This window comes from Petaurus breviceps, unplaced genomic scaffold (assembly GCF_028583685.1).
Source record: "Petaurus breviceps papuanus isolate PSGF00001 unplaced genomic scaffold, PetGlider_PUasm1.0 90804, whole genome shotgun sequence".
Lineage (NCBI taxonomy): Eukaryota > Metazoa > Chordata > Mammalia > Diprotodontia > Petauridae > Petaurus > Petaurus breviceps.
The window spans coordinates 1,553,349-1,575,900 of record NW_027187348.1 but is presented as its reverse complement, the minus strand read 5'-3'; the positions used below and the strand labels follow the sequence as shown (position 1 = coordinate 1,575,900).

The window sequence follows — 22,552 nt, the reverse complement described above, 5'->3', positions numbered from 1 at the left end:
GATATATATATGTGTGTGTGTGTGTGTGTGTATATATATATATATACATATATATATATATATGTATCTATATATGGGACTATCTTTTTACCTCTTTTTGTATCCCCTGTGCTTAGCACAGTCCTGGTACACAGTAGGCACTTAATGTTTATTGAATGAATAAAAGAGAAAAGAATCTGAAGTTTTTAGTCTGAAAAGATGATATAGATTGAGTCTAAACCTGCCACTTGAGAGACCTGAGTCCCTGAAAAAGCAGTGTGATATAGTAAAAATATTATGGGATTTGGAATCTAAGGATCTTGTTCCTGGCTCTGTTCCTAGAAACTGTGTGACCTTGGGCAAATTGCTTCAACTCTCTTGACATCAGAATGGGACAGATGACACCTAAGTACTAGTCCAGCTCTAAAACCTTTTTACATCTCCTCCCCATCCTAAATTTCCTTTTACTTATTTTTCATATATTTTGTATGTTCAATATCTAAACAGGCATCAAGACACAGTGGATAGAAAGCAGGCCTCCATGCCAGGATGACTCAGGTTCAAGTCCTACTTCTGCCACACACTGGCTATTGGAACTAAGGGCAATAACTTGGCCTCTCAGGCTCAAACAATTCTTTCAAACTGTCATTATGTATTGTAGTGGAAGGTTCCTCATAGAAGAAGCTTCCTGCTTGGATAAAATGATAGATCTGGACCTAAATACATGCACGCACACACACCATACATAGACACATATATGTAATTATGTGGCTATCTATACCTATATACATATACATATATACATATGTATGTGTATATGTATGTATGTATATTCATGTTGCCTTTCCTAATAAGCTTCCTGAAGGCAGGCACCACATTTATCTTTGTATTCTGAGTACTTAGCACAGTGTTCAACACATTAACAGAAGCTGATTCAAGATCTCTTGATGGAACCATCTTAAAAGTGATAAGGTTCAAAATCTTGGTCTTTCTAGGAACCCTGATGTAGGACAGCAGTAAGACCACGTCATAAAAGAAACATAATAGTAATTTATACAGCTAATGATCTAGCTAGAAAAAAAAAATCAGAAAAGAAAAGGTCTTTGCCGGTTCTACAGGTATAAAAAGAACTCCTCCTAACAACACTGAAGTACAATGTTAGTTTCTGAGATGTGCTAAAAAAAAAAAATTCCATAAAGTTTGCTAGTCCATGACCTAAATTACATCCTCAAATTTAGCACTTTAAAGTGTTCCAGGTAGCACAGTTATCAGAATGCCTTATAAATATGAGGTCAGTCAACTCAACACCAAAGAACCTTTACCTTGTAACTTTTTTTAACTTAGAGAATAATGCAGAAGTAATTAACTATGAAACAAACTTGGGCTGACCATACTGCAATTAAAACTGAGGACTTGGCTTCTCAACTGACTCATTAAGTGACCTTGGGAAAAACATTTAACAACTACCTTCAATAAAAGGACAAAAATTAAAAGAGCACATAGATGAAACACTTTTGGATCTTATATTTTTAATGCATTATACAGCATTAGCTTTCTTGAAAAAAAAACTTTATCATTTAAAGTGCAAGTGAACACACTGATCTATGGGACTAACTCAGATACCTCACTTTTGCTCCACTAAGTTTACCACCTTCAGTGCTGTATGGCCCCTTTCCAATTCTGCAGTTGTAGAAAAGGGCCCAAAGGATGCTAAGAATCACACAATTTTTAAACTGCTTCTCTAAATTGGTTTGTTGGTATTCTAAATATGGTATCATTTTATCTATCTACACATTCTCATTATAAACAAAATCAGCAAGAAGGAAAATGTAGCTAAATAGAAGGATGGATCACAGGTTCTCCTCAGAGAGATAAATAAAAGAGTTGGCCAGAAGTGGTTTTATCTTGTACCCAAAGATAACAAGAAACATCAGTTCACTGGTCATATCTGGTTACCTCATATTGCAGTGCTCATGATAAAATATCTACAAAATGACCACTATGAAAATAATAGCAGTTAAAACACCACCATCTGTTAACAGAAGATGAAGGGATGGAGAAATTGTATGCAGACCTCAGTAAGATCCTCCATATTAAATCAACATCCACTCGGATACTTGGTGAAAAGAGGTGAGTATGGCAATAAAAATATTGAAAAATATGGATTAGCAATGAGACAGCAAAAGATTTGTAAATGGAAAAGAACTTACTCCTTTATAATTTGAATATGTTCTTGAAGGGAAATATCAAAAATCACTAGACATAGAGAATATCAAATAACAGCATACACAAAAAGGAAATTGATTATATTTTGCAGAAAATAACTTGCTACTGATTATGAGGGTTATTCCTAAATCAAGTATCTAAACAATCTAAATATCAAAATTTCAATATTCATATAAAAAATTCCAGTGCAATTAAAAATTGTGGATAGTTTCAAAAAAAGTTTGCTAATAATCACACAAGACATAATTATTTCCCTTATTCTACTGAAAGAAATTTCTATTCTCTGGCATTCAAAAGATATCCCTTTTTACCATAGATCTCTACATTCTCAGAGATGGCAGAAAGTTATCTAAAGAGACTAAAACAATTAAAATATTTAAGAACCGAGTGATCACAAAAGCTATCATCAAAAACCTCTCAAAGGCAATGATATGTAGATTCTACCGCTCTTCAAATGAAGATTATGAAAGATGTACAATCTGAAGTTTGCTAATACATAAAAACTGCAAAAAAGGGAATTCTCATTTTTAAATGTGTTTTTCTCATATTACTTCTCAAATATATTAACTGCATAGAAAAAGCTATAGCCATTTCAAGAAATGGTCTACATTGAAAGAAGACCACCATTTTTAGGTTTCAGTTTAGTTTGAGGTTCTTTTTTTGTTTGTTTTTAAAGAAAGAGAAGAAGGGAAGTAGAGAGAATGAACGTGTTAATGTAACCACAAAGTAATAACAGGATACAACAAGGTTCTGGGCATCCAAAGTGGCCAATCAGAGCATGAGCATAGCTGAATTCGATCCTAGTCCCAGCACGTCCCAACTAAGAAGAATAAAACCCTTATCTTGTTCAACCATGTGTCGCCTGCCACAAACTGCAAAACAGCAACGCCCAAAGCCAGTCAGTCTGATTTTAGCTAGGGACAGACAGACTGTGCAGTCAGAAGCACCACAATGAAAGAACATGGACTCACACACAGTTGACCTGGATGATTTTGCACACGATACAAAAAGCATACCACACACAGTACTTCAAACATTAAAAGACCATGATGAGGTCCACTAAGTACTGCCAGTTTGCCAATCACTGCAAACTTAGCTGTCAGACATCAACTATACCATCAGCACTAGTTTGGAGTTGAGTAAGTGGGAAGGAGGAGGTCACAGTGGGTGGTGCCTAGAGGAAGTCAGGAAGTATTCCCTACTCTCTCGACTTTAAGGATCCTTGGCAAGGAAGCAACACTAAACCAGTACTTCCAGATTTTATCCCCAACACATTCAAATCGGTACTACAAGTCAGATTAAGTCAAAATTGTGCATAGTTATAACAGAATAACTATTCACACTTTGATTGTGGCTAATAATTAAGGAAACTATAACACTGGTAATCGATACAAAGTAGTGAACAAAAATATGAAGAAAGAACTTATAACACAAATACCTAAGAAACAATTATCCATACTGCCTGGTTAAACTGCCTACATTTTATCCTCTGAAACTTAAGAGTATCTCTATAAAGATTTTGTCATATTACTCTGTAAATCAGTTAGTGCTGTGAACTATCTGTAGAAATTCACTCCCAAAACAAACTTTACTAGCAACAACCAAAACACAGAAGCTTTAAAGTTACACCTTCCCTAACTTGAAACAGTCTAATGCCCACAAGAATCATGTACTGCAACTAGATAACAGAGGAAATATATGTCTAAAACTGATGATAAATAGGCAAACACAATCCCCAATAATAACACTTTAAAAAGATAACTGGTGACTCTTGTGTGACATGAATTAGTGGCCTTAAGCTCCATTTCTACAGAATTAAATAGCTACAGGAAGAAAAAAAAAACTAACACATTTGTTTCTAATAGGGTTTTTCTGTCTAATGGCTCAACAGAAAGGGCAAGAAATGAATGAGCAAGAAAAACAATTACCCAGAAAGCAATTCTCAGAAGCAAAACACCCTGAAAGAAAGGGGAGTAAAAGCAAATTCAGGCAGTACAAGATAAGCATGGTGATTGTTTAAAGGATACAGGAAAAAATATTTCATAGAAAATAAAACTTCATTTAAAAAAAAATGATACACTTTAAAAGAAACATATGTAGAGTTTTAAAATGTCAGTGGAATGCTTTAGGTGAGTGTGCATGTGACATTGTGGAAAGCATCAACAGGAAGAGGAAGTGCAACTTCTGTCTCTGGAGGAACTGTTTTGGTATGATAATGGAATTCAGCCCTTTTTTTAATCAACAAATGAGCCCAGCAATTGGGTGTAACTCTTATAAAGTAATTCAAACACTTTTGGCCAGAGTCCTATTGTTCTACCTTACAACAAATAAGTTTAAAAACAAACAGGCTTTTCTAAATCTGAGGCTTCTTTTATTAAACTTCAATTTTAGTTCCTCCCTCCACTTTCTTAAGTAGCGTTAAGAGTTTTTCTGGCAAAAAGAAAACCTTCCAATTATAATTCTGGTACAGGACACACACACACACACACACACACGAAGTTGGCATATGGAACACAAATATACAACATTATTGTGTAATAGAGTGAAAGGAATTCAAAATCATAATGAAAATGATATATGTAAAAACACTGTAAAGCTGAATATGCTTAATGTTAATGCATCGCATTTAAAAGTTTAAATCTCAAGGGTTCGGAGTACCTAACCTAAAAGTATTTGCTGACTTATTAACTCAGAAGTGATCCATCTAAGTGCTAATAAAGACAAATCCACATATTACCTAGCACTCAAACACTACATAATTCCTTAACTGCTTATGATATTCTTTTAATCTACACTTTCCTGGGAAATGTATCAATCAGAAATTATGGAACTATAACATACGTGGAATGTTATACCTAATATAGATATAACTATATGGAAACATAACAATCAAAAAGCTTTTTAAAAAATCTCCAACCAGATGCTTTACACCAATTCCAACAAGATACAGAGTTCCATTCATCTGTAGTGTTACTGTATAACAATTAAAGGTTAGTCTAGTCAATATTTTTAAAAAGACCCAGATCCGGACAAGTGCAGGTCCTGAAATGAGGAAGTCTTGTTTTCCTAAGTTCAAATGTGGCCTCAGACACTGCCTAGCTGTGTGACCCTGGGCAAGTCACTTAACCCTGTTTGGCTCAGTTCCTCATCTGTAAAATGAGCTAGAGAAGGAAATGGCAAACCACTCCAGAATCTTCGTCAATAAAAATCCCAAATGGAATCGGGAAGAGTCTGAAACGACTGAATAACAACAAAAAGTTCACCAGTCTCCATTTCCCTTTAAAGGAGATCAAGACCACACTGGCCACAAGGTAGCTCTCACTTAGGGATAATCAAATACAAAACTGCCCACAAAAGCTGGGTGATTGCTATTGCCCCGATATCCAGCAGATGCGAGGCACTGACCTTCACCCAAAGTGACCTCTCTCGGGCGGGGACGGGGGCTTGTGAAGAATCTCAGTATTGCCAAAACAACCCAAACCTAAATTTTACCTACGCGTCTCCCTGAGAATCAGGAGATGAGTTTGGCTTCACTTTGAAAACTGAAGGTGCTCATCACATGTCACATTTCCCAAATGAAATCCGGCGGGTGACGCGGCGGCTGCAGCTCAGGAACGTTTCTAAAGATCCGAACCCAATCAGCCCCGGTGGGGATGGAGCTCATGGCAGTCGCTCACTACCAGAGACTGACCAATAAAAGGAGTTTCATACTAACCTGTCCGTGATAGTAGACTGTGTGCCACTCATTGGGGCCCTTGGCGAGAGGTCGTCTTTCTATCCAACTTGCATTTTACAACAACATCCCAGTCCCCACCCCACCCCCAGCAAGCGCTGCTCCGACGGGGACGCACAAGTCCAACTCCAAACGCCGGCCAGTCATAGGGCATCCACTGGGGGGAGGGAGAGGGACGGCAGAGGTTTCTCGGTGGGAAAGTCTCAGGGGTGCGGGGGACCAGCTCCAGGCCCGCCGGGGAATCCTCAGGACCGGCAGAGGGAGAAGCCTCGAGCCTCCGCGGGGGCGGGCAAGGGGTGGGGGCGGTCGGCTCCCTGTCTTCGGGCAGCGGCTGGGCGCCCCGTTCCTGCTCCTCCTCCTCCTCCTCTTCCTCTCGGGGCTCGGGGGCCGCGGCCGGGCTGGGGCCCTCTCGGCTCTATCTGGGGCTGCGGGCGAGTCGTCGCCGCTGCTGCTGCTGCTGCCGCCGTCGCTGCTGCCGCAGCCTCTTCTCGTGGGGCCGTCCCGCGCCGGGCTCGCTCAGCTCCGCAGGGTTCGGCTCCTCCATGTCCCCCGGGGCGGGGTCCCCTCCCGTCCCGTCCCGTCCGCCCGGGGGGAGGGCTGTCCCGGCGGCGGCTGGGGCAGGGGCTGGGGCGCGGGCACTCGCTGAGTCAGTCCGAAGGGGGAGGAGAAGGAGGTGGGGGCCGAGATCTCTCAGCGCCGTGGGCCGCGGCTCCCCATCCCCTGGGAACTGGCTCGGGCTTCTTCCGCACTCCGCCGCGGCTCCTCCCCGGAGAGGGGCCTGACCCGGCTCGGCCTGCGGGGAGCGGCAGCGGCGGCGGCGTTAGGGACTCCCCTCAGGGCCGGTTCGCCGGGTCCCGCGGGGTTTCCTCGGGAGCGCGCTTGGGACGGAGGGGGAGGGGAGCGGGGAATGCGTCGGACGCCCAAGGTAAGGCGGCGCGCGAGGGGGGGGTGGGGTGGAGAGTCGCGACGATTCCAGCCGCGCGCACAGGTTCCGGTTCCGGTTCTGTCCTTTCCAGTCCTAAGCTCGTTCTCCCACACTCGCTCTCCTCCCCCGCCCTACTTTTCTCTCTCTTTTGCTTTTTTTTCCGGCCTCCTCTCTTACTTCTGAAAACCGCCTCACTCAGGATTCCTCCGCGCGGCGCTCACATGCAAGGGCGCAGCTGCCATGCCGCCTCCTCCGCGCTCTCGTCCCGGATCCGGGAGCTTCCCCCCCAGGCAGAGTTGTGGAAAGGAAAAAGAAAAGTAGTCCTGCGGAGAGGCGACCAGGCACCGGCTCTCTGCCCATTGTAACGAGGCTGCGCCTCGCAGTACTACGCGACCGCCGGAGGACGTACTTCAGTAATCCTTTTTTCCTGACTTTATGTCGTGCTGTAACTTGGAATTAGAGTATTAAATCTCAGCCGTGGCACTGGGACCAATAAGGTCCCTAGTGTTTCTATTAGCCTCATCTGTAAAATGGGGGTTAGAGTAGGTTGGTGGTGTACACCAGATTTGACCCAAGTTCACCCAACTTTATGATCCTTCAGGTGAACAGTGTTTCTCCTTTGCCTCTCATTTTCACACATTTTCTGAAGAGCCGTGGTGCCTAGTTATGTAGTTACGTCCTCATATCCTACTGAGTGTGTGTGTGTGTAAGTGTGAGTGAGTGAGTGAGTGAGTGAGTGAGTGAGTGAGTGAGTGAGAGCTAGTTCGCTAGACTCAGCTGTCCAAGCAACGAAATAGAGATGGAGAGGGAGGGAGAAAAAGACTTACCAGGCAAGGCTCAGTTGTTAATACAAAAGAAAGGGAAAGGAAGGAAGAAGGAAGAAAGAAACCTCCCTTGCAAGGCTCAGCTGTCAATGCCCGGGCTCCACCTGGCACCGAGGAACCCTTCTAAGGGAAACCTCCTGGTGGGCTTCAGAACAGACATGAAACACCCCAATTGGGATGTTTCTTCTTCCCTTTGCAGGACAGTGTGCTTGATCCTCATGTCTAAGGATTAGTGGTAATGGGGATCGTTGGAGGGCTTTCTTAGTAAAGAAGAAAAAAGCAAAGGGTTTGAGAATCCTGGCTAGGAAATGTAATAGCTTTGTAGCTTTGGGCAAGTCACTTCATTCTCCATCTCTGTTTTCTGATCTCTCAGGTCCCTTCCAGCTGTATATTTTGTAATTTCTTGGTATGTTACCTTTAGCCTGTTTCTGCCTTGAAAAATAGGGTGTGTTATTTGCAGTCACTGAAGAGAGCATGCTATGCTGTTTTCTCTGCAGGCCTTCATAGCTGTTTGTGGAAGGAAAAGAAAAGGCATTTTCTGGTATTTTGATCAAAGAGAATCTATAGAAAATTTTTTCTCTAGAGGTTTTTCCACATATGTCACTGTTATCTACTTATAAATGATGTAAAGGTCAACATTATAGGAATCTGAGCCCAATATATCCGTGTTCTACAAGTCTTCGTGCCCAGATATCAAATGCATTGGCAGTTCCTTTTGCTAGAAATCCCTCCTTACCCTTGAATTCCTACCCATACAGATGCCCATATGCCACCCCTCTCTTTCCACCCACCCACCCTCTGGACATCCCCCACTTCCTTGATAGAGTATTTTGTTGATATTTCCCTATACACATTATCAGAGGATCATAGATTTAGGACTGGAAGGAATTTTAGAGATCATCTAGTCCAATCCCCTCATTTTGGAGATGAGGAAAAAGAGGACAAGAAAGATGACTTTCCCAAGGTGATGCAGGTATTAAGTGTCAGAGCTGGGATTTGAAGCCCACTTTTCACTGAACCACTTAACATGTATTTTTATTATAGTTTATGTGTATATGTCATATTCCCTTCTAGATTGTAAATTTAATGAGAACAGGGACAGTTTTATTTCCCTCAACACAAGATTCTACACATAGCTTAAGAACTTAATAAATTACTGCCAGATTTGACATGCTTAACCTACTCTGATTAACTTTGTTCATTGTTTAATTTTCAGAGTATTGATGGTTTAATGATGTCAGCTGTTTGGTGAAAATTGCAATTTATCAGAATTTAATATTTTAGTTAAAATGATTTCATTTCAACATTGCTTTCTGTGAATGTCATTCTGCAAGAAGGATCATATCCCTGAATGCTCTTTGTGCTTGAGCTAAGGCTTACGTAGCACAGGGGGAAAAAATGAAAACAGAGTCCAAAGATGACTCTAGCTGCTTGATTTCTGAGATCAGTGAAGAGCCAGCTAATTTTGTAATGTTTATTTTTGGAAAGAAACAGAATTAGTGATACAGGTCACTTCAGTCCTAATGATGTCAGCAGGATATATTGCCACCTGCTGGAGTATCCTAGTATGACACACCCATCCTAAGAACTATCCTGTCAAAATTGCAATGATCCAGCTATTTCAGTAAGCCTTGGCCAAGATCCAAATCTGACCCACAAACTCAACAAATGTATTCTGTATAATCATGCAGACTTTCACAATGATGGACTAACTGTCTTCCTTTGACATAATACTTTTGTTAGATATATATTCATTCCAGTGATTCATCAAATGGTGCATTGTAAAGTGTTCCCCTCTTCCCTTTGGGATCCTAAAGGCCCTTTTTCTACACAATATTCCTGGGAAAACTGTTTTGAACATAATTCTAAACTTAGACGTCCAGCTATGAACAAAGAATAAAAATCTTACTGTTAGAACTGGAAGGATCCTTAGAGATAGCCTAGCCCTCTCATTTCACAAGTAGGAAAACAAAGAGATGTGGACGATGAAGTGACTTGTCAAAAGTCACACAAAGAATTAGTGGCAAAAAAAAAGACTAAAAGTCAGCTCTCCTGACTTCCAGGTCAGTGCTTTCCAGTTGCTTTCTTCCTCAGGAATTTGGTAGTGGGAAATGGTGATGAAATTATTTAAGATGGGAATTATTCACTGAAGTACTACAAAGTCAACCTCTCCTCCCCTTGGTCTCTATAGAATAGTAAAGTCTTTTTTCTGAGTTACCTATAGTTTATGGAATCACAGAATTCAATTGGAAGGGACCTCCGGAGTCATGTAAAAAAGAATCCCCACTATAATAACCTCCACAAGAGATAACACAGCCCTTGCTTGAAGATCTCTAATGAAAGGAAACCCCCCTACTTCCTGAGATAGCCCATTCCACTTTTGGACAGTTATGATTGTTAGGAAGTTGTTTGTTGTTTTGAGTTTTTTTTTTCTTACATCAAACCTAAATTTGACTCTTTGCAATTTCCACCCATTGTTACTGGTTCTTTCCTCTTGGGCCAAACAGAATGAGACTAATGTCTTCCACTTTCTTCCTTTCAAATACTTGAAAACAGCTATCTCATCTCCCCTGAAAAGTTTAAAAGGTAAAGAGATAGCTCCATTTAAGATCATGAATTTACAAATGGAAGAAAAAATAAAGATTATTTAGTCCAACCAAATCAAGGAATTGCCCGAGGTAGTGAGAGGCAGTGCCAGGATTCAAACCCAGATCCTCTAACTTCCTATCTAGCACTCTTTATCTTGCACTACATTGCCTAAAATTTGATTTTTTAAAAATAAATTAAAAGGTAAAAATAAAATTTGACTAAAAGGGTGATTTTAGAACCAAATAAAGTTGTATCCCTCACATATCCCAGACCCAAAAGAAATATTCTGATTTCCACACTGGAAAATGACACTAATGACCTAACATTAATAGGACATGTGTTTAGGCTGTTCTTTCAGTGGTAGTGGTGCTTTTGCACTGAGCTCTCTAACACATTCTCAGCTGGCCCCCCTTGTGACCAACAGTGCAAATATTCGACTCAGTTGGCTAAGGGCTTGGGGTACAGACTGTGGCTGAGGAACACGTGCAAAGTTAAGTGATCTCTGCCTAAAGGAATCAACTGTCCACCTTAACCTTGCTTGCTTAACCCCTGACCTAACCTTGCTCAGCCTCAGTCTAAAAGGGAGGGTCTCCAGGCTTAAATCATTCAGAAAACCAAAAAAAAAGTACTTCCTTTTTACTATTTTTTTTTGTAGTTCGGTTTTCATGGGAATTTATATACATGGGAGATCTTTATAGGTGAGGATTTCATCACATGTCACATAGATTACTGCACTAACCCCCTAATTGGGCTTATAGTTTCTATTCTCTTCCCTTCTCCAAGGCATCTTCCACATAGCTGTCAAACTAATATTCCTAAAACAGATTATGTTCATGACAATCCTTCATCTTGCCTCCATGCTATAAAGTTCACCATGTTTAGAATGTACTCCCTCACCTTTACAATAGATTCTCCATTTTCCTTCAATACATAGCTCATGGACTACCTCTAACTCTAGGCCTTTCCTGCCCCACCCCAGCCCTCACTGATGTTAGATGTGTCTTCCTATTGAGATTACTACTACTTTGCACTTTTCTGCTTAATTGTTGTATCTCCCATACCTAACATAATCTCTCGTGGGCAGCAGGCACTTAAAATTTGTTGAATTGAACTAAATATTGACTGTATGCAGCTAGCTATTGTGTTATTTTTGCCAAGAGATATACCAGTCTTTCTATGTAGCCTTACGACATTGATTCTACTTCTACCTCAGATGCATACTAATTCCATCAGAATAGGCAAATTCTATAACTTCACTGGGTCCAGGTAATTCTCTCAGTTCATAATTTATAGCTCATTTGCATATCTCAAATAGTAAAGGGAGTTTCCACACCAGGAATTATTCTCTCTCCTTTCCCCCAAGGATGAAATCCTATGTTGGGACACTAAAAGATAAAAGGAATACTTCACTGAAGTCCTACTTTGATGCACTGAGAAGACCCTCAGGTTTTTGCAGCCTATGCCAATAAAACACAAGCTCTAACAGGTCCTGCCAACCTGGAAAACCTTTGATTACAGACTCACCAAGGCACTATATAGGTTTGAAATCCAAGGACCATCTCAGCCCATTTTAGAGTATCCACATCAGCCTGGCTTTAGTGATGAATTTATCAGCCAAAGCAAATCATAAAGGCTCTCTCATGAGGAACAGAGGAGATGCAACATGTGACTGGCAAAAGTACCCATGAAATCATCCCAAATCCACCCAAAGTTAGGAGACAGAAGGAACAGGAGTAATGGCTGAGTGGATAGGCAGAAAAAGGAAGTTAGTTATTTTAATGTGTAATGTGGATGGAGCCAAGTGAAAAACTGAAATGTCTGTAGCTTCTCCCCCCACAGCTGTTCTTAGCCAATCTACAAACCTGCAGATGAAGATATAAATACAGATATAGTATTAATACAAAGTTGTTTATTTTTATAAAATTTAGTATAAACAATATATATGTATATATAACTCCTTCATGGGTAAAATATTATTACATAGTAATCCAAATGTAAATTAGTGCTTCATTTTCATTCCACAGTACCACAGGTGAGTTAGCCCTTTCTGTACCTGTGATGGAAGATTCAAGCTTATTTCTTCAACTGCTGAGTCATCTTCATTTCACATTTTCTCTTGAGGATGTTGCTACACAAGTACCAACCACAACACATAGGAGAGTTGCTATGAGGAATTCTTTCCCACTGCCAGCTGCCTAGGAGTTAACTCATCATTCCACAAACTAGTAAGAGCTTCTTTCTCATGAGATTACCCACAAACGGCAAGATTCCCCCATCCACTTGTCAAGGGGAAGGGAAAAGGAATGTGCTATAATATCAGGAGCATTCACTTGGCTAGTACAGAGATTTCACTGTGCCAAAATCCAAAGGCCAGTTTTCTTTGGAGTCCGTGTGCCAAGCCACACTCCTCACTATAAGCTTTTGCTGAAATCAGCATTCCTTAGATACCCAGATGTTGTTGAAGTGTAACTCACTAGCTTTCCATGGACATGGTAATACAAGCAGATGGAGATGATGGGTGTTAGAAGATTATTTCAATGCCCACCAAGAAATGCTTACCAAACCAAATAAGAGTAATGTCCTGTGTTTCTCATACAAGGACAATGCTACAGACCTGCCAGTAACAGGAAAGATAAATTGTGTTGCTTTCCCAAGATGTGAAGGTTTATGCCTAATCCCTCCTGTGGCCAAAAGCATGCCTTTTTGTTCCAACTGGATGAAGTCAGGGTAGTCTGGACATGGGACATAGTGAATTTCCTTAATCTATGTGGGGATTACCTTTGACCGAAGTTTCAATAGCATTGTACTCTAACCAGCTGAGCTAAACAGCCAAAGACCTGTCCAAATAAATAAATGCCACTTCTGCCTTTTGTAAATATTTTTTTGTCACAGACATCCAAAATAGCTCACGATACCCTCTGTGAGACAGATGTTGCCATCCTTACAGAGGGGCAAACTGCAGCAAGATCTTAACTGGTCCTATAGGATGTAGAGCTGGAATCAGTTTCAAAAGATTACCTAATCTAACCCCCTCCCTCATTTTATAGATAAGGAACTTGAACCCTAGAAAGTTTAAGTGACTTGCTCAAAGTCAAACGGGTAGTACATGACAGAGCTGGAATATTCTAAATGGAGATCCAGTGCTTTTCCCAGGAGACCACCGTGATTCAATGTTTGTATCATCGGTGAAGTTAGTGGCAGTGTTAGACACAGAAACCAGGAAATTGTGATTCCTTGACCCCTTTCTGTTTGCTGGCAGGGTCAGGCTTGATCCCTACAGGTGCCTTTGTTCTTTTAGGATTGGCTATATGACAAGAATACTCATATCCAGTGGCATGTTTTTAAGAACTAGAGGAGTAAAGGTATTATGAGGAGACAGAAAGTAATAGATGAGAGAGAAGAAAAATGCAGCCTCACTGCCCTGGGGCCAGCACAACAATTTACTCTTCTTTGGTTGTCGTTTGTAGTGCTTACAGCTGAGCTGAAACCTGAACTGCCATCTCAAGCCCCATGGAATCCACAGAGTAAATCCCCATGGAATCCAGCCACAGCCTCTCAAGCGCAGGAGATTAATGTACTAAAAGCCCCTGAGAAGTGGAATACAGTTTTCCTGGTATAACAGACCTGTACAACAGGACCCTATAAATTTCTCTGCACTGCAACTTACCTGGAAGAGCCTACAGCCCTCTAGCTGAAGAATTGGTCTAGCTGAGACAGCAAGTGTGTGTTCCTTCCCCTACACTCTTCTGATCTGCAAGGATTATTTGTTGTTAAGGCAGAGAATAAGTTTGGTCTCCATAATCCAGTACTGAAAATGCCAATGACGCTTCCACCAAATTCCCTCTAATGGTGGTGGCATAGACTAGGTAAGGAATATACTTACATTAGGTAGTAAATAGGATGGAAGTAATCACTCTTCTCACGGTAACAAGGGCAAAACAATTCACTTTGCTGGCCCTTCCATGCTGCCCAAAGACATGAGGGCCTTCAGTCAAGAAACAGGGATCCCAGCAGAGCTTTCCACACAGTTCTGACTTGACACAAGCCCTCAAACTTCCTGCAATGTAGCCTCATTGCTTCAAGTGTGCCAGTGCAAAAGTTAATACTCAATACTGATATTTATATTTGTGCTGTAGAACTGAATACAGTCCCTGAATAAATTAAGCCCTTTAAAAAACAATTCTCTCCTAAGTTTGCCATGAGGATCCCATTCCACAACAGGCAGGCCCTCAACATGATTCCCAAGCCTACCCTTTTAAGAGAGTGAGGTCACTATCCCCTTTCATAGCAAGTTACAAGCCCTAATTAATGCACTTTGAGATGTCCATTCTTTTTCAGTTGTCGGTCCTCACCGCGCCTGCTACGCCAGGCATGGTATTTCTTGACACTCTTCTTCCAGGCAAAGCGCCAAATGCTGAACATGAAACACCAGGACACAGTATACATGGCCACTCCACCTGCTTTCACAAACCACTTGGGCTTAGGTGAGACCATTTCACAGAAAAGAAGCCATGCGCCGACCCCAATCCTCACTCCTGTGAACAGAGCCACAAAGAGAAAGTCTACTATGTCCCCTGTGAAACTGTGGTAGTGCCCTGTCTCCCGGAGGAACCATCGCATCTGTAGCAAAGGATTAGTGATCTCACTGCCAAAGAGAACAGCATTGACCTCAGTGCCAGACTCCCCAAGAACAAGGGCCATGATGATGCCCAAGATACTCAGTGTGTGGTGAGCCAACATCAGAGTTCCCTCTGTCTGGAAGTAGACGCACCAGCCAAGATCAAAGATGAAGTAGCCAAGGGTGAGACATAGAACATGTACTTGAAGAGGAGTGTTGGGTAATCCTGAAATAAACGAGAAGAGGATGAAATTGAGTGACAAACCATGTTACCTTGCCCAGAGGTCCAATGCCATTGCCCAAGTTTCTATAGCCTCAACTAAAGCCAAAACAATGGCAAGTGTATCAAATGAATTTTTTAGAACCCAAGAGATTCATTTCCCATCAATTAGAACTGAACCAAGACACCTAGTGTAAGAGATAGACCTTTGAATTTTGAAAACAGGGTTCAAGTCCTTCCTCAAACACTGTGTCAAAATGACAGTCAGTTAATCTCTCTGACCCTCAGTTTCCTCATCTGTAAAGTGGGAATGATAATAATAGAACCTTATCGTATTGAAGACACTTTGCAAACTTTTCAGCATTGTAAAAATGTAAGTTTTGAGAGCCAATGGAGTCTATAAAAAATATCATTAGAAATTCATGTAAAACCAATTCAAGGTACTTGTTCATTTACATTAAAACCTCATAATTGCATTCCTTGGTAAAAGATGAATTATTCCTCATATTCTCATTACATTCTTCCCTGGACATCAAATTTATTTCTCATTCTAATCGTTTAATAGTAGACAGATAGTAACCCTGTTCCTGTGCTCAAAGTAGATTACAATCATTGCAGCATGTTGCCAGTGTCCTGGGGCACTTAGGTGGCACAGTGGATGGTGTGCTGGGCCTAGAGTCAAGTAGACTTATCTTCCTGAGTTTAAATATGGCCTCAAACACTTCTTAGCTCTGTGTCTCTGGGCAAGTCATTTTACCCTGTTTGCCTCAGTTTCCTCATCTGTAAAATGAGCTGGAGAAGGAAATAACAAACCACTCTGGTATCTTAGCCAAGAAAACCCCAAATGAGGTCACAAAGAGTCAAACATGACTGAAAAACAGCTGAACACACACATACACCAGTAAACCTGTGGAAAAGGGCTTACAGAACTAACATACTTAATACACATGAATATTTGTATTATGAAAGAAAGTTTGAAGGTTGCTTTCTTCTAGGAATGGAAATTGGGGAATAAACTCAGTAGTTCAATACAGAACTTTACAGAATCAATGGCTGAGAAATGTTAACAACTGAGGAGAAGAAAGCTTCTTGTACTCTAGTCAACATTTACTCTGGTGGGATACTCAGTGAAAGGTATCTAAATAACATTACACAAATTCTTCAGGGTCTACTTGGGGCTGAGGCACTGGGAAAACAGAATCTCTGTCCAAGTCCATGGATAGAGAAAGCAATAAAAGGAAACAGTATAAGGGATGGATGAGTGTTTCAACAGTCACCCTAATGGGGATCATCCTTCAGTTCTATAGAAAATTCCCTTTCTTCCAAGGCATCCCCCCCCCAGCCCATAAATCCCAAAGATAAAATCCTGAAACCCACCTGGGTGAGTAAAAGGCCAGGGACCATCAATAAATCCAATATAAGCAGAGAGGCCTATGGAAAGGACTCCATGTGTAAAGGTAACCAGTCTGCAGCTCCATTCATAACTCCGATGCTTATTCAATCGACAGAAGGAAAAGTAGAGTGACAGCCAGCCACACAGGCTGCACAGAACCTGTAGACACAAAGCAGCTGCCATCCTGTCACAGAAAAACCAGAAAAAGACACATCAAAGGGGGGGTTCCCCCTAAGACAGCAAGTCATGGTTTTTGTATGCATGTATCTTCATCTCCAATGCAGAGTGCTATGAAACCACAAACCCACATACACATAACTTCTACTCACCCTGACTCTTCTTCCTAACCTACCTGGCCACAAATTTTCTATTCAAATTTAGTTGACACTCCTCCTGACCCCATGTCACATCAAGATAGCATGCTCTAAAAAGTTGAGCTGCACAAAGGTCCTCAGGAGGTTAGATTGTATACTAAGTATAGTGCCAAGCATGCTTTTGTGCTCAATGACTCTGAAGAAGCCTTCACCTCTACTGCTGACTTACCCTTGTGGCCTCTGGGAAGTCACTTTATTTCTCTCTGTATTAGCTCTTCTATGGAAGGACAGCTTTAATAACATACGTGTGAAGAAAGTAAGTTTGCATTTCAGAAACCTCAGTGGAATCTTTTCCCTGGGAGAAACTAGAAGAATTGCAACCACAGAACTCTGAACAATTATGACATGAGTGAAATGGGTCTCCTATTTTTCTGCAGACTATTTAATTCCTTCGTATGTTTTTTCTTTATCCTCTATATACTTCTACATGTACATGTTGTCTCCCCAGTAGACTATAAGCTCCTTAAAAGCTAGCATAGTTTTTGTCTTTGTATCTCCTGTACCCAGCACAATGCCTCGCCCCATTTTGTTTGTTTTTCAATGAGAGTGTTACACTAGATACGTTCCTAGGCCTCTTCTAGCTCTAAATCCTATAAACCACTTGTAATGGTGTAATTCATCATCCCACAGAGCTGCTCATCCCATTTTCAAATGGCTTGGATTGTTAGGAAATGTGTCCTTTGCTATTGTTGTCTAGTCGTTTTTTCAGTCTTGTCTGACTCTGTGACCCTATTTGAGGATTTCTTGGCACAGATACTGGGGTATTTTGCAATTTTCTTCCCCAGCTCATTTTACAGATAAGGAAACCGTGGCAGAGTTAAGTGACTTGCCCAGGGTCACACAGCTAGGAAGTGTCTGAGGTTGGATTTGATCTCAGGTGCTTAATAAATGCTTGCTGACTGAATAATTGGTTTATTTAATGAGGCTTTTCACATGTGGCCAAAGTGTATACTGGCTCGTTACAGAAGGTTTGGGGTGGAGAGGGGAGAATGAATATCACTAGGAAGTTTGTTTGTTTGTTTGTTTGATTAAAGATCATCAACAAAACATGTTTTAAAAAAAAGGAATTGGTATTGTTTCTTGTCACTGAGGGGAGTCACATGGGACTTAACAATTTTAATCTCATACCACACACATCCAAGGTTAGGTTTTAAGCCATATGCTTATTAGAGTATTGGATAAAAAATCAAAACGTAGAGACAACCTTAAATCAAGTTAGATGAATAATCTGCAATGAAGAAATTCAGCCAGAGTTGTAATCAATTCTGAATTCTACCCAAATTTTCATTAAAGGGGTAGAAAGGGAATAATAAAAGGAAGGAAGGAACTTTAGTTTTCCTGTGGAAATAACTTTAAAAGTCATTTTGGGGAGGCAGCTAGGTGGTGCAGTGAATAGAGCACCCCCTGGAGTCAGGAGGACCTGAGTTCACTTGATACTTTTACTAGCTGTGTAACTTTGTGCAAGTCACTTAATCTCACTCGCTTTGTCTTCTCCCCTCCCCCCCAAAAAAGCTGATTTTTGGAAAAATTAAACAAAGAAAGTTTCATTTAGGACTTTTCCCCAGTTGGGATTAGAAAAACTGGAGCTGGATGAATTTGTCACTAAAGATGAAACTGAAACATTATTAACATTCATGAAGTGCTTCCCTAAAAGTATAAACAAGGCTAAAAACATCTCATGTCTCCCTCTCATCTCAACAGAAATTTTCTGTACCATTGTAACAGTTTGTTATTTCCATTCTGACTGGTGAACAGTGCCTATGAATCAATGGATTATAATACAGCAGTATTTTTCCCCCCTCAACTCATAAACCACTCAGCAAAATATATTCAAATAAAGACTTCGAGCTAACCACATCCTATCCACACCTTCATCATTCAGATTTCATTCAAGGAGATGTGGTTTGATGTCTACAACACTTAAAGAGAGAGTCAAGATATGTGGGTTCTAGTCCGCCACCAAATATTCAGATAGGATTTAAAGCTGGAAGAAACCTTTGAAGTCATCTAGTTCAAACCCTCTCATTTTACAGACAACAAAACTGAGGCCCAATAAGGTTAATCATATGGTTGAACACCCTAATTTTTCACCTGAGGAAACAGACCTAGAAAGGTTAAAGACTTGCCTAAAGTTGTGACCTTCCTCATCTGGAAAATTAGGGAGTTGGACTATGTGATTAACCATTCTGGGCTTCCTTCCCTGTAAATGAGGGGTTTAAATTAGAGTACCTTTTGGGTCTTAACTGTATGAACTCAAGTCAAAGGTTCATTATAGTTCTAACATTCTATACTTCTGGATAAATTCTGTAGGAAAACAGTCAGTTTTCAGAAAATGAAATGAAAAAACTGTTTCAGGACACTTGTAATGAAAAGAAAGGCACCCACCCATCCTCTCTCCTAAAGGTCAATAGCTAGTACAAGACGGATCAGCTTCTTTAGAGATGCTTATAATACTTGGTATTTATAGAGCCATTTTCTTCTTTGGGATCCTAATTCCCTGACAGCATGCACATACTAACCCACTTGCAAATACTAAGCCTAAATAAATAACTGGATAGTCAGCTAATGAAAGGTTTATCAATGAGTGATGCTCACCTAATTTGGGAGGGGATCGTGGAGGGACAAAGTTTAGAGCTGTCTATCTTGACACCACATTCCTCATTCCAATGTACACTTTTTTCTAAGCCTAAAGGCAGTCACTGAAAGTGCCAAGGCTCTCTTTTTCACACTCTGACCTGCTCTGAAGTTCAAGAGTTCTAAGGGATCCAAGTTGGCCCCTCCTCACACCACCTAGGACTCTGTGACTGACACTTTCAGTTGGGGAAGACCAAGGAGAGTTGGGTCTGCTACTGACTTAACCCTCTTGAAGGCTGGAATTTAGGCCAATAACCAGCACCCTGAGGAAGGGCTAAGCAGGAAGAAGAGCAGGATGACAAGAGTAGGGTACAGGATTCAAGGATGGGGGTGCAGAGAGTGCTAGGATTGGAGTGAGGCTTGCTAGGTGATGAAGGGAAAGGGTGATGAATTAGCACCAAAGTCAGGAAAACGTGAGTCCAATTCCTGCCTCAGATACTACTTGTATGGGTGACACAAGGCAAATTCCTTAACCTCTCGGCATCTGTTTTCCCCATCTATAAGATGGGGATAAAAATAACACCAGAACTTGTGAGGACCATATGTAGTATAAAGGACTCTGCAAACCTCATAGCACTATATCAGCGTTAATTATTATGATATACACATCAAATACAGGGCCCAGGATATTAAGTGCAGAGTGTGAGGATGGACAAGTGCAGACTGCAAGGCATAGGATACAGAGGGAAGAGGATGCAGAATTTTAGGAGCAAAGGTCAGAATTCCGGGTGTAGGATTTCGGAGTAGCATGAAAGGAGTGGGAGCAGAATGGGGAGCAGTGACAGGAGGAGAGGGCGGTGGCCCAGGATGGGGCCAAAGAGGAGAGAGTAGGGAGATGGGGGCACGAGAGGGGGCTGCCTCTCCCTCCCACTTCCACCCACCGCAACCCGCGCTCTGGGATGCGGGGGACTGGGGATTGGGACCGAGGATTCGCGCCACACGGGTACCTGTTGGCGAGAGCCGAGCTGGGCCGGGCAAGACCAGGCCCGGAAGAGCAGCAAGGATGCTACTGTTGCCGCCGCCGCTACGGATGCTGCCGATGCTGCCGAGGCTGCTGCTGCAGATGCCGCGGGCGCCTTGGAGCCCAAGCGCTCAGGCCCGGATCCAGGCAACAGGAAGCAGTGAGGCGGGCGGGTGAGGAGGAGTCGGGGGTCTGGGGGCACCTGGTGGCGGGGAGGACAGAGCGCAGAGCCCGAGTCCGGCTGGAGGAGGACCCCTAGGAGGGGACCCGAGCGCCCCCCGCGTAGGCAGGGCGGAGCTTGAAGGGAAATGCGCCCTGGGGGCTAAACGGACCAGAGCCTCCTCTTTGTGTCTAGTGCTTGTTTTTCCAAGCTAGGCCAGCCTGGGCTCCGCGCCCCCCCTGATCTGATGCGGTCCTGGGAAGGGTCGGTAACTGGATCCACGATGCGCGCCCTCTGCCAACGCAGCTCATCCAACTACGTTTTCTTAGGCTTCGCTATTTCTGTGCATGTTTTCCCCACGCTGAGGTAAGGGACTGGCTTAGAGAGCCACCCTTAGAACCAGGTAGAGGTGAGCTTAAAGTCCTGCGTTTAAAACAGCCCGGCTGTGTGATTGAGGGCGAATTAATCCATTGCTCAGTGCTCTAGGGTAACTCTCTAAGACTAAGTTGCAAACAAGATGCTATCTTTTCATGTGAATGTTCTGTATACCCGTGAAATAACAAGTTCAGTCCTTATCCTCTTTTTCCCTAAATTCCCCATTGAGGTTATTCCTTTTTTCTTGCTGTGCTTTTAATAACATTAAATGGATAACATTCAAATCAATATAAAAAAAAGCATATATATGTTTGTTGTGTTGTATAGATATCTATCTATAGATTTATATAGATCCTATCTGCAGATATATATAAATATATAGATACATATAGCGATCCATCTATATAGAGATAGACCTATAGATATCTAGATATCTGTGTATATTTATATATAGGTATATATGTTGACCACAGATACATATAGATCTATGTATGTATCTATAGAAATTTATATGTCTGTATACAGAAACACAAACATATATACACCTTTTTCAATATTGCTTTGTATGTTATCCGTTTAATGATATTAAAAAACAAAACAAAACAAAACCAGGGGGGCAGCTAGGTGGCTCAGTGAATGGAACGCCGGCCCTGGAGTCAGGAGGACTTGAGTTCAAATTTGACCTCAGACACCTAACACAAAACTAGCCATGTGACCTTGGGCAAGTCCTTTAACCCCAACTTCCCTACCTTCCCCTCCCCGAAAAGCAAAAAACAAACAAATAGGGAGACAAAAGTGTAAGCTCAATGGAGAATCAATGGGAAGAGATTAAAGGGACTGAAGATAGAAAGACACATACATACATCTATAGATATAGAGGGATATTTGTTATATACACACATCTTTTGCTATATTTGTATGTTATTTACTTGTATGTTATCTTTTTAACAGATCTTTATCTTTAGATTGCATACCTATATGTACATACATACATATATATATTTTACTATATTGATTTGTATATTATCCACTTAATAATATTAAAAGAACAGTAGGGAGACAAATATGTAACCTCAATAGGGCATCTATGGGAAGATAAGTTAGGGACTGAAGAGAAAGAGAGATTTATTATATTATTATTATATATATTATTATATTTATTATATTATATTATTATTATATTAATTTGTATGTTATCCATTAGATATATATAATCTCTAACTTTAGGTATAGATACAATTACACATTATAGATGTATATACTTTTTTGCTATATTGATTTGTATGTTTTCCAGTTAATGATAGTAAAGGAGAAGTAGGTCTTGAAACAAAAGTGTAATTTCATTAGGGAATCTATGGGAAGAGAGAATAGTGATTGAATTTACATATACAGACACATGCATACAAGCATACATGTAGAGAGCTATATAATATCTCCTAATCTATAGTACATATATAATTTTTGCTATATTGATTTGTATGCTATCCAGTTAATGATAGTTGTGCCATGACATCATCGAATGATGACATGAATTGCAGTTG

General features: G+C 41.2%; 2 protein-coding genes across 7 annotated transcripts in view; both read right to left on the bottom strand.

The window, feature by feature from the left end:
* Positions 1–6,181, bottom strand: part of ARHGEF12 (Rho guanine nucleotide exchange factor 12) — a 194,829-nt gene extending 188,648 nt beyond the window's left edge. For all 6 annotated transcript variants that reach the window (XM_069070058.1, XM_069070059.1, XM_069070061.1 and 3 more), the window contains exon 1: positions 5,921–6,181. In XM_069070058.1, coding sequence (XP_068926159.1) covers positions 5,921–5,952 — 32 coding nt within the window. In that variant the 5' untranslated portion in view covers positions 5,953–6,181. The remainder of the gene's footprint in view (positions 1–5,920) is intronic.
* An 8,400-nt stretch (positions 6,182–14,581) lies between these two features.
* On the bottom strand, positions 14,582–20,744 carry TLCD5 (TLC domain containing 5). The gene is made up of 3 exons (XM_069070064.1): positions 20,463–20,744; positions 16,492–16,691; positions 14,582–15,120 (listed from the first exon to the last, which is right to left on the bottom strand). The coding sequence occupies exons 2-3, from the start codon at positions 16,688–16,690 to the stop codon at positions 14,582–14,584; spliced, it is 738 nt and encodes a 245-aa protein (XP_068926165.1). The 5' UTR covers position 16,691; positions 20,463–20,744.
* Between the last annotated feature and the right edge of the window lie 1,808 nt (positions 20,745–22,552).

What these genes read in the sequence shown, in the direction of transcription:
- TLCD5 (XM_069070064.1), bottom strand. Translation starts at nt 16,690, where the DNA reads ATGGCAGCTGCTTTGTGTCTACAGGTTCTGTGCAGCCTGTGTGGCTGG. An exon ending in CTGGCCTTTTACTCACCCAG is followed by an intron (nt 15,121 to 16,491) that starts GTGGGTTTCAGG and finishes CGTTTATTTCAG; the next exon opens with GATTACCCAACACTCCTCTT.